This window comes from Sphaeroforma arctica, assembly GCF_001186125.1.
Source record: "Sphaeroforma arctica JP610 unplaced genomic scaffold supercont1.303, whole genome shotgun sequence".
NCBI lineage: Eukaryota > Ichthyosporea > Ichthyophonida > Sphaeroforma > Sphaeroforma arctica.
The window spans coordinates 15,000-27,370 of NW_014040255.1; the positions used below are offsets into that span (position 1 = coordinate 15,000).

At 42.8% G+C, this 12,371-nt stretch overlaps 1 protein-coding gene across 1 annotated transcript; it reads right to left on the reverse strand.

Annotated features, from left to right (window-relative positions):
* Positions 1–5,577: 5,577 nt before the first annotated feature.
* Positions 5,578–6,226, reverse strand: SARC_05004 (hypothetical protein; the record flags this gene model as incomplete). The annotated part of the gene is made up of 2 exons (XM_014301144.1): positions 5,578–5,641; positions 6,033–6,226. 2 exons carry the CDS (start codon positions 6,224–6,226, stop codon positions 5,578–5,580), a joined length of 258 nt encoding a protein of 85 aa, XP_014156619.1.
* Positions 6,227–12,371: the final 6,145 nt, after the last annotated feature.

Genomic DNA, 12,371 nt, shown 5'->3' on the forward strand with positions numbered 1-12,371 from the left:
ACCATTATCCGACTATCACCGTCATAGTGCCGTGGTGATCGTGCCTCATACCGTACTTAGCACCGATGTCCAGAATCCCTGAATTTTTGCGAACATCGTTACAATTTAGGCTCTATTTGGGAGTGAGTTCGTGGCTTTACGCCATCGACTAAAGATAGTTTGTTGCCATTAAAGTCTATTTTCAATCCGGATAGATTTAAATCTATTTTTACAATTCAAAAAGTGATCACCTGATCCATGTGTTTTCTGCACGCGAACAACTAAATATTGGTGCAAAATAAATATAGTTCAACCCAGATTCATAACCCCAGTCTACCTGCACGCTGCTGTGCGATGCTGTCATAACTGATAATTACAAGCCATCAAATGTTCGCATGCATGAGCACACTCGAACCCGCAAGCAAAATCAAGTGTCTACCGGCAAATAAAAATCTGGAAAAAAAACGTTATAACGTTCAGACTGGAAGCTAACTGACGATGGCAAATCTTAGAGGCGCTTGAGCACAGTTGGATGTCGGCTGATGATAGTATCTTGAGACATGGCATTATCATGAGAAAATGATTGGCCAAGTCGTTGGCGTGACATATAAACAGAGAGAAAATTTTGAGCCTAGTTTCCAAACGCAATGGCAGTTAAAGCCCTTGTCAGTTGTCCTTATTTTGCATTCTTTGATGTGTTTTAAATCGGCAAATTTGACTATGATTCCCCTATTGTAGTGGTACTCTGTATTCGTCATTGATCTACAATACATGGACCTGAGTCGACACAAAATTGATAACTAGTAGGCCAACAGATGAAGTTGGCTGCACTCAATTCGTGAGATTAGAGGTGATGATTATCTGAAGGTGCTTGGAAACCCACCGTACTCCACATCATCTAAATGTTGGCACCTTACGACATGTGTGGTTCCGCATTTCGTATATGCGACTCAATTTTTCCCTCAGAATTGAGCGCTTTTTGAGCTTTGGCATCAAGCATGTCGCGGCTCAGAAACAGCCACATATTGTATTCTAGTATCGGTATCGACAGCATGATAACGGATTAACAAGTTTACTCCAATACATTGCCTAAAAGTCACACGGTTCAGGAAACACCACTACTATATCCACATCACCTTCATCGTATCAACGTGACAATGAATTAATATCAAAAACAGTACATAATATATATGCGATCCAGCGCAAGGAAACAAAAGAAGCAGAAAGCGGATGATACATCAGTCCTGTATTCATAAACATAAATAACTACATGTTGGACGGCACGAAACATGCAAGGCATATTACGTGATGTCGAGTTTCGCAGCCATCGTCATGGAATGCGAATGAGTTGAAATAACATGTTTTGTGACTTCGACACAAAAATACCGTATCGATGATTACCGTCAATAGAAACCATAATAAACAATCCCACCCTTTAGAAGAAAGTAATCAGACGCATAGAATTATGCCAGTAGAGCAAAACATTCAACAATGTTATCTCGCATGTGCAATACTGACATTATAGATGAGTCCTGATTCACAAATACGTAGCTAGAACACCTTGAATGGAGAGTGCGGGTTGGCTATTCCTTGTCGAAGTGATGATGTCTGTGATTATAATTCACGTTGGAAAAATAAACGGATGGCTAATAAAGATGTCACATATGTCTGTGGGCCCTATCTGCGAATCACTGTCTCCCTACACCATATGTGCCTTTTAACCGATAAATCATACTATATTATGCATCTAGATGGGAAAAGATCCGCAATAAGGCTATGGTGCTGAATGGCAGCCAGTTTTATCCGACTAGTAGGATCATTATTCATACTTATGGAATATGACAGGCCGAAACCACGCTCGAGGTCCATGTCACTCGATGTCCTTATCATTTCATCTTTAATTCGGTGTTTGACAACAATAGTATCTAGAGCCTCATCCGCAGCAGCCGTCATCTTGAGCTCAGGGAACCCCTGGGAAACATATGTTGCGAACAAATAGGTCACTGCCGATAACCATTGAGCATGCATTCACAAACGCTGGTAGTGGTGGTTGGTGTCAGGTGTTGCTAGTGTGATAACACCCTTGTGGTAAGTACGCGTCAATTAACTATATCTCAACGTACCCCCCTCATCATAGGTGACTCGTTGGCTATTTATTGAACAATACTTGATTAACATTTGGTCAATTAGCGCATGTGCGTAATCAGATCAGAACCCTAAACTGGGTTTATGACCGATCCACAAATAAACCCTAATAACCCGATCCATAAATAAACCCTAATAACCCTAAATCTTATATCTGACCACACCCTGTATAGGTTTCTGGATCTTGGGATATGCTGTATGGCAAGTAACAGACAGGGTGATAAAACTTAAAATTTTGTATGGCAAGTAACAGGGTGTTTAAACTTCAAATTCTAAGATGATAGATAAATCTGGCGTATCAAGAGCCATATCAAAGGTATACTATGACCACAAAGAAATGATGTAGCATAAAGATTAAACTTCGTGTTTAATGCATGGAAACATGTGCTCTTGAGCAATCCTCGGACGGAACGGGTAAATAAAATATTTGCGATGAAAAGTAACATAGATATTCGCAACCAGATACCAGCAGAGCAACAGTTGTGGACATATGTGAAAAGCTTTTTTCACTTCTGTGCAATCGCCAACAGCCCCAAAGGCACCAAGTTACCGGACACCGCCACCCCAGACAATACTACACAGCAGGTGATGTACATACAATGACACAATTGCAAAACTTCATACTGTCTGCAGCGGTAAAGGAACATCCACTCGTTTCCGCCACTTTCCGCGACGTTTTCAAGGATGATGACGCCGACCTATGTTGGGCCTTAATTCAGAGCGAACTTGCCAGCCTGCGCCAGGCTGATACTTATGACATTCTGCAACCGGATGAGATTTTCTACGGTGTGTATACGGTCTCCAGCAAATGGGTCTTCAAGGTGAAGAAAATCGACGGCCTTGCGTTGAATTACAAGTCACGTTTACGTGCACGAGGCTTCACACGGACAGAGGGCATCAACTATATGGGGAAGTATGACCCTGCGTGCAGCCATGACACATCATATCATTCCGCTGTTCCGGATGAATCCATCTATATGCGACCGCCATATACGACTCACGGAAAGTTTATGGTTCGAAACAGTCCGGACGCACTCGGCAAACTCTTTATCGCTGGCACCGACAGTCTCTCTTGCTCACATGCCTATTATGTGCGCCACATATATTTGTTTGCATAGATACGTAATGTACTTTTCCCTAGCCTTAAAGATGTCGACTGTACTTTTAAAAGGGAAGGAACCCTTTGAGAAAAAACAAAATATATGGGGTACGTTTCTTGATGTATTAGAAAGATGTAGCAAATTAAGTGAATGACTGAGCCGATTAAACCTAGTACTGGGTGGTTGGTTCAGTCATTTAGCTTACTTGTACTAGGCTGGTTAGTTCAGTTATTCGCCTAATTTACTCTAAAATCTTGTATTGGCTAAATTTTTTGATGGGAGCAAATCAGCTGGTACAAGACCAGCATTATTGCCCAGCGTAAAAGATTTATATAAATCCACTCAGAAATGGTAATATCAGCGGATAAAGTTCAAATAGGTTCACTCAGGAGAGGATCGTACGAATTGAGATCGAGGTACGAGGCAACACTTTCCAGTTTTGTAGTAAATTGGCTGAACAAATGTATTAGATCGTACTGGGTTGATTGGTTCAGTCATTCATCTAATTTGCTACAAAGAATTTAGCGCTAGCTGTTTCATCAGAAGAGGACGATGTGCTGTGTATACATGCAGAAGGATGGGCTATAGGGCAGCACCATAAGTTAATAGAGGGACATAATTGAATTCAGCACACAACAACTATATTCCAATGATACAGCTTTGGTCCATTTCAGATTGAATATGCTACTCAAATCGCTAACTATGTCTACAACAAAATTGTCTTCGAGTCACAAGCTTCATATGTTTCTTTAGGTTATGGGCCTAGATACTATGCTATCCAGCGCTCAACTCACCACCAAGGGTACTACGGTGTCCTGGACCACGTTGGTTACAATATCGATGGTTCTGATAACGATCTTTGGGAGCAGGTCATGGAACTAGCAATGTCTTCCCAATATATCGTCGACCTAACCTCGACACTGAACTTTATTCAAAATTGGCCAAAGAGGAGGCAAACCCTAACCAAACTGATGCCGACATCTTGAATACCCCCAGAGTAGAACATAGTGATTTTAAAAACTATATGATAGCAATTGAACCATTTATTACGCAAGTACGTGCTATTGGCACATACCAAAAAAGCCAAAGCACTTCAAATTTTGTCCATAGACTCTGCCCTTTAACTCGCACTGGACAAGATGATCAAGCGAGAACACCTCTTAAATTTAATTATCTTCCTTAAGTCCAAATTTCAACATTAATCGAAGATTATCCAAGACATCGTCGACGCTGCCTACATAGCTGCTATGAAACGAGGGCCGACCGAAGCACTATGTCAATGGGCAACCCGTTGTGAGACCGTCATTGAAACAGCCACTACCCAAGGTACCACTTTCAGTTATACTACATATCACAACCGATTCATGTCGGGGCTTGGACAGGCTGATCATGATCAGCTGCACATCATCTATCGCATGCATCTTAAAGATCACTCACTCATCAATGTTGATGATCTATGCACATACCTGGAGATTTGGCACTGAATATTTTAATCACCTGCTCCACCAGATACGGTGAATGTCGCCACTGCAACCCTCCACTATCGCTGATTTGGTTCGCATGATTACTGACCTAAAGGCGCAACACACACAATCTACTTGTCCACCTCGTACCCTCAAGCGGTACATTTGCTGGAGCTCTGTGCACACATACTCTACCAATCCCAAAGGATGTGGCCGATGCGACTAGGCAGTCCACACCACTCGCGCATATAGTCAGTCCCCATCTCATCAGTAAATTGTACTATTTGTTCTCGACGGACATGTCGCTGATGTCTGCAGTCAAAGAACTAAAAAAATAATTACCTTTACACTAAGATCCCTATAGTTTTTACTATTGCAGCTCGTATTACTATTCAAGCCACTGTACTCAACACCGCCAACACACAAAGGCACTAATTGTTAATCGATGGTGGTGCTACCACTTATATGGACGTTTTAACACGTCAGATTATATCATCAATTGAAACTAGTAAATTTCCTTTGTAACTCGCAGATAATCGAATTACGTATATCTTGATCTTACTTACTTGGACCCTGATCTCATACAAGCAATAGTGGCCCGAAATAACCTACAGCGCTCTGGTTTCGCTCTTACTTTCCCTAAGAAAAAGAGCCCATCCACTAGAAAGACCACAATATCCGTAAACTCAAGAGAATTCATGGTGGTTACTATGTCAACTACACTAGTCTAAAGATACTACTGGACACACTCCAAGTTAACCTCACCACAGTACCTATGTCACCACCTCTCGCTGTTCCTGAGCCCATCGTCATGACTTATGATGCCTATCATCGTGCGACCGGGCATATACAGCGCTCCACCACACTCAATTTAGTGTGGAAGAACAACATCACTTTAATCCATCCGCCTCCACTATCTGTGGAGACGAAAGCATGGCAATCTGACCCGGTCTTCTTTTGAGAGAGATACGAGTTCCTTAATGTCCAGCCAACCGTTGACATATGTGATGCTCTTAGTAATACACATCGATCCCGCTTTGTGAGCCCTGAAGGCGGGGGCCTCTCCAAGGACTCGACTGAAGTTGATCTGACCAAAGAACTCCATGGTCCATAATTGGATCAATCGTCAAAGCTAACAATATGGCCGGCTCTCAAATTGTCATGGTGGTCCCGCTTCGGCCTTGCACTCTATGGTGAAATGCCTTTGACACATATACAGGGTCAACTTTTTATCCTCTAAAGCACTACCACAACTTTTCGCCGCCACGACACTATCAAGGTGGGTAAGCCTTCTTGGATCTTTACGGTTATGGCCGTCTTGGGCAAGATTTATACGCATCCTTACCTGGTCCTGATTTTCGCTCTGCCATCGATGTCGTCCGTCACCATCCCGAATTGTCCAAGCACTGTAAAGTGTGTATTGAGGCTAAACTCCGTGCCACCACTGTACCCCACACCCCTACGGACACCGTTTACGGTCCTGGAGAGTGCTTTCATATAGACATGCAGGGCCCGAAGCAACCCGATCGCCATGGTCATTATTATACACAATAGGTTTGATACTATCATACATTTCGGGATACACGATATGCTCACATTCAATTAGCACATGCATACCCACATCTGCCAACTCCTTACAGCTGTTTCATCGACATGGAACCCCGAATCTTTAGTGACCGACAATGAGTTTGAACTTCATAGCGCCTCCATGAGACTCTCGTGGCCGACAAATGCATGCAACTACTCGAGCCTCCTCCCATACTCTAGCGTAACGCCAAGATCAAGAGACCTCACGACACCTTTAATGTATATGTCCGCGTTCCTCTTAAAGATGCCGGCATGCACAACCCCTGCTTGGGAGATACACTTCTATGTGCTTGTGGCCTTCACAACCACTGCCTCTCTAAGAATGACAAACTACGACTCCTGTGGAGACCTTTTTGCAGTGATCTTGACTACCGCGACCATAAATAAGGCGACAGAGCACATGGCCACCATAAATATATATCTCAATGTGCCTCTGGTATTTTACTTGGACGTACCCCGACTCAACGCCAGACTGCTGAATTCAGACTATCGACACACAGGTTCAGAATAACACCAAAAACCTTTGCTTCGTTACAGAACGCAAAGTCTAATGGCCCTCCGATGGAAAGATCACAACTCTCTCCAATGCTCATAGTTCCTACAATTATCCTGTCGACTGGATGGAACTTAATTCCGATCCTGGGACCACTAGTATCCCATTTATTGGCCCCCGTCCGCCACCTATCGGTCTCTTCCATTCACTGCACTAGGATACTATCACACCCAAATTTTCACACCGCTCAACCCCCCCTCTTCTCAACTACATCAGAATGATATATCCCCTGGACCCCCCCCCCCCCACGCGGGGTTCCCCACCACCTCATCACTTCTACCCACTCTCATTCAGTCACATCCTTCCCGTTCACTTTCCATCACCATCGCGGCCGAACCTATGCATGTACCCATACCATTTACCTCCAATATATCGCCAACTATCGCCCATTTACTATCTACACCCGCTCAGTGCACACCACTTCTTCCTTCTCATCTTAACCCGAGCCAAACACTCCTCATATACCCTTTTCACCACCCCTTCCCACAGCATGAATACCCGCACCCATCTATCTCGCTCAATATCCAATGCATTTCTCCCCACATACACCCTACTCCAAAATATCATCCACTTCCGACAATTCCTTGTCCCACATTCCGTATACCCCCAGTGATGGCTATATCACATCAGCTATCCCCTTTGACGTGGACACCGGCACCAGGTTACCTTCAACAGCACCCCTGTCATCCGTCTCGACCACCTCGGATTCTATCAGCACTGCTGATCAGATCTCGCCCCACGCCTTGACCCCATCACACTCGTCCGTTCACCACGATAGCCATTCCCCATCTGTCTACCCCTCCTCATACCCTCACTTTCCCCTTTCCCCCCAACCAACTCCGTCTAGACTAATCCCACTCATTCGCCGCCATACTCCTATTTACTCATCAAAACATCCTTGTCCAAAGCCTCTTCGTCATCAGCCCCGCCGAGTGACTGCTACCTCCCACCTTCTCCTATGACCACTTGGGTTAGTTATCTTGCTAATCTCGATTCAGCTGATTCTTGTATCAGATTTATTCGATACACCCCTAGCGCCACGCCTTGTGTTCATGTCAACACGCCGACTACTGGTTCTGAGCCTAGTTCACTTGAATTGGAGATTCTATACGATTCCAGTGTCCCTAATTCTATTCCTATTGCCCAGCGTTCTTCTCGCTGGCAAGACTGGTCGGCCGCTATTGACAATGAGCGCAACAACCATGTACGTAAGCAACTCGCCGATATCATCCCCCTCGAAGAAGCTACCTTCGAAAGCCAAAGTGATTTGCTCTAAAACACGACGACCACGGACAACCTACACGTTTCAAAGATTGAATGGTAGCAAAAGGAGACGAACAAGCAGAAGGTGATAGTTATACACGTACTTATGCCCCTGCCGCCCACTGCATGTCTCTTTGGCTATTTATAGCCACTGCTGCATTTCAAAGGAAGCAAGTGCATCATTTTGACGTTACCTCTTTCATTTATATATAAGAAGTTATGTTCCTGTCTGTATGCCAACGCCGAAGGGTTCAGTAGCCCTCGGCCATTAGCCCCCCCAATACAATCCTCCGTCTCAAGTACGGCCTCTGTGGATTGAAGGAAGCTGAACGGTTATGGAACCATGACATAACGGATAAACTTCATCAACTAGACTTCCCAACAATCGGTCGCCGATGAAATTATTTGGATCTATCCAAACACGTGACATTATTATTTTTTTTTCGTTGACGAACTTCTTCCTGCAGTTAACCCCGGCATGTCCGACACGCCCAGGCTTATATCACAACTATCTGCAAGTTATATATGATGACTTACTGGGGCTTAGTCAGACATATCATGGGATTTCGGGTCATCCATACGCCCACTAGGGAAATCTCACTTCTTCAAGATGCCCACATTTGACACGTCCAAGACCTTCCACCAAAGCCCATTCGGACATCCAGCTCTCATCCTGGTTCATTCATCGGCCCTACATTTTAAGGCAAAACCATAAGCGGTTAGGTGCCTTGGGCTTTGCTGCGATATGACTCGTGTTGACATTGCCTGTATCCTAAATCAACTGCTGTTTTCAGCCAGGCGCCATTACAGTAACCCTACGACGCGCTTCAAGGCGTCCTCTTCTATTTTGCTGGTACCGACTAGTTTACTCTTACGTATCGTCCTGCCTGTCCGAACAGACCGTCGATTCCGCCTAGTTGTCACACAGCGCTTCCGACTGGGCCTCCTGCCCCATTACCCGTAAATCCCAAATAAGTACTCTTATCTGTTTTAACTTCACCCCGATTTACTGGCGTTCACATAAACAGGCCACCGTCTCCATCAGCGTCGGCGAAGCCGAGTACATCGCTAGATAGGAAACTACACGCTTCATCTCCAGGATTGAAAACGTTGTGCGTACACTAGGCGGCTACTCTCACACCCTCCCTACCAAACTCTGCATTGATAACCAGAACGCTATCAAATTTTACCCTAATACGGGAATGCCCGAAGGTCTTAAACACATTGACATCCGTAGACACTATATACGTGACTGTGTTCGGATAGACCTTCACTATATTCCTATCCACAACAACCCAGCATTTACTAACTAAGACCCTGCGTCGCCCTATATACACTCACTTATATACACTCACTTCCATAATATGTTGAAGAAGGATCAATCACAATAACACCGCCATATATTGTGTCCAACATATAGTTAGTCTTCAAGAGGAAATTTCGACTTAAAGTAGTTTTAGTTCTATCTATGCGAACCCAATCTCTTAACTTTTCCTACCTCCGGTTTTAGCCAGGTGAAGGTCTTAAGCATATTGACAGCCGTAGTCACTATATACGTGACAGTGTTCGGATAGGACCACTATATTCCTACCCACGATAACACAGCAGACATACTATCTAAGATCCTGTGTCGCCCCAAAAATACTTACGTCCGTGGTATGCTGAAGAAGAATCAACCATAACAATGCTTTCTATTGTGTCCAACCTAGAGTTAGTCTTCAAGAGGGTTTTGTTCCTCCACCTCCTGGTTTCAGCCAGCATGACACCATATAAACCATTTCAGACTTACGATGATACTTCACCAAACGTGCTTAAATATAATAAGCTATCGTTTTCGAGTAATAAGCTTCATATGTCTCTTACGCGCACGAAACCTCTATTGTTTCTTTCGGGGGGTTTTCTACTATTTTTCTACTATGTTCTATAAAAAAAATAGAGATAGTATTATTTATTTCATTTTAAATATCTTTTTTATGTCTACATGCTCATCAGGCTTCATATTTGTTGGAGATGTTCTTGAGAAATTAAAGGGGAGTTGAGATTGTCGAAATGCCGCGAGAAGCTCGGGGCGAGGGATGCAACGATGAAAGACATACAATAGTTTGTGTAATGCGCGTATTTGGATTGAATTAGTGTACATTTCGGGAGGAAATCACTAACAGTGGTAAAACCCTCGTTTATCATCACAGTTCACTATTCAAGTCGTAGACTCTGACTGATTTATCTTATGTCTACGCAGATAGTATTCATATCAAACTGTCTCTGACTTGCCTTCACCATACTTTATACAGATCAGTGAGCAATTCTCTTTCAACATATTACTATTGTTCAGCATCTCAATCTAGACAACATGATGGCTCATCTCATTTGACTGGAAGCCATCAAATATGCCTCAATGCATTATCCAATCCTCATGTTGTCTTATCACATTGTTTCTCAATACGAGAACTCCCTTTGAAATAACATCTCTAATCCAATATTTATGCTCTACTTTAAAGTATATGCCGTTGTGCATTTGTAGCATATAGGGATCAGATTATCGAAAGCCAATCCATAATCCAAAATCCCAGAATAATCGAAAATTGAGTTTTAAAATTAGGATTGGAATATTTCTGATATTAGAAATATCAGAAATATTAGCGGTAGAACCGGTAATATATACCGGAACTCCGCGTGTGAGAGAAACACTCAAGTAAATCCTGACTAGTGAAAACACAAATAAAGACTCAGTTCGGTTCTCTCAGAGGAGAGACTTTTCCTAGCTGAGATAACCGTACTTGAGAAGATCTATTGTATCCTCTGACTCGTACCCTTCAGCTACTCTCCATACTCTACACATTGCATATATATATATATAATTGCACTCGTGATATGGTCACATCCACTACATCGATTCATTCTACAATATAGATCACATGCAATATTCTAGGTTACAAACACCGCATGTTCCTACAATTATTCTGATCAAGGTACATGCAATGTAAATCAAGTACATCTTCTTACCTATCAAGGGTTTGCCATGATTACAGGTATGTGTCCTCAACTTAATTTATGTATACTCAGGTCATAATTACATATGTACTCTTTTAACTTATGAAGGAAAGTAAATATATGTAAAATACGTCGATCCTCGGTCCGCACACTACATGTCCCTCGACATGCACCCTGTATCCGTATCTTTTATACAAATATCATTCATGACAAAGAAAGACAATATAATCCTGGAAACAATTGCACTGTGTTTACACGACATAATAATTTTAACGTCATCAGATCATTTATACATGCATCTGCCTAGGTCACTTATACACGCATCAATCGAACAATAATGATACTATCTGCATTAATATACGGAATGCTAATCTATTTACAAACCACTTACTGCTTCTTCGATAACACTGACCACAGCATTACCATAACATGACCCAGTCGACTAGTGACGTGGCCATATCAACTTATACTGAATCTCACTCGGTAGAACAGACGATTGCCACGTACATCCATTCATACTTTCGTTTGTTAATTTTACAAGATCTATTCGCAGTCGAGCATCCTATTCACAAACGTTCAAAGTTATCCAACACCTACATGCTTCACAAGCATTAATCAAGGCAGCAACATACTCCCACCTGAATCATATTCATATCCTTTCATTTCTGCGCCATTGGTTGCATAGATAAAACCACCAGTTCCACCCTTTCGAACTCAACCCTCGGCCTTGTCTGAAGATAGTCCTGATAGAGGTTACAAAACGAGTGACTCCAGCATGCCTGCGTTGTATTCTGATAGCTCAAGCGACACTAACTCACCTCTTGTCAATAACCCAGTGACCATTACCCGTGAGTCCCATCGAACCTCGTGGGGTCCCCATGATTCTATCGCTTGGCTATAAACCATTGACAGCAAATGGCTCGAAAGTGTAATTTTTTGGCCATAATCATGCTGACTTATGTGAATGATCTTAACCTTCACAGATTCTTCTGAGCAATCTAATTGTATGATAAACATTCAATCATTTTATTTTATAAATGTTCGTACAGCGGCATAGTTGCTTTATACAAAGTGTGTCAATCCCATGACCTTAACACCCTTACAACCCTTCGCAAAGTTACAATAATGTTAATCTCTCTCTCTCTCCTTACATAATTGCACATTGTAATAATATACTTCACGGTATCTTGTCAACATCAAACATGATCATCATCCAGCACTATGTCCATATTCTCCGATGTCCATTTGTCCGTTTGTTTCGTGCGTAGTATACAAACATAACTCATGTAG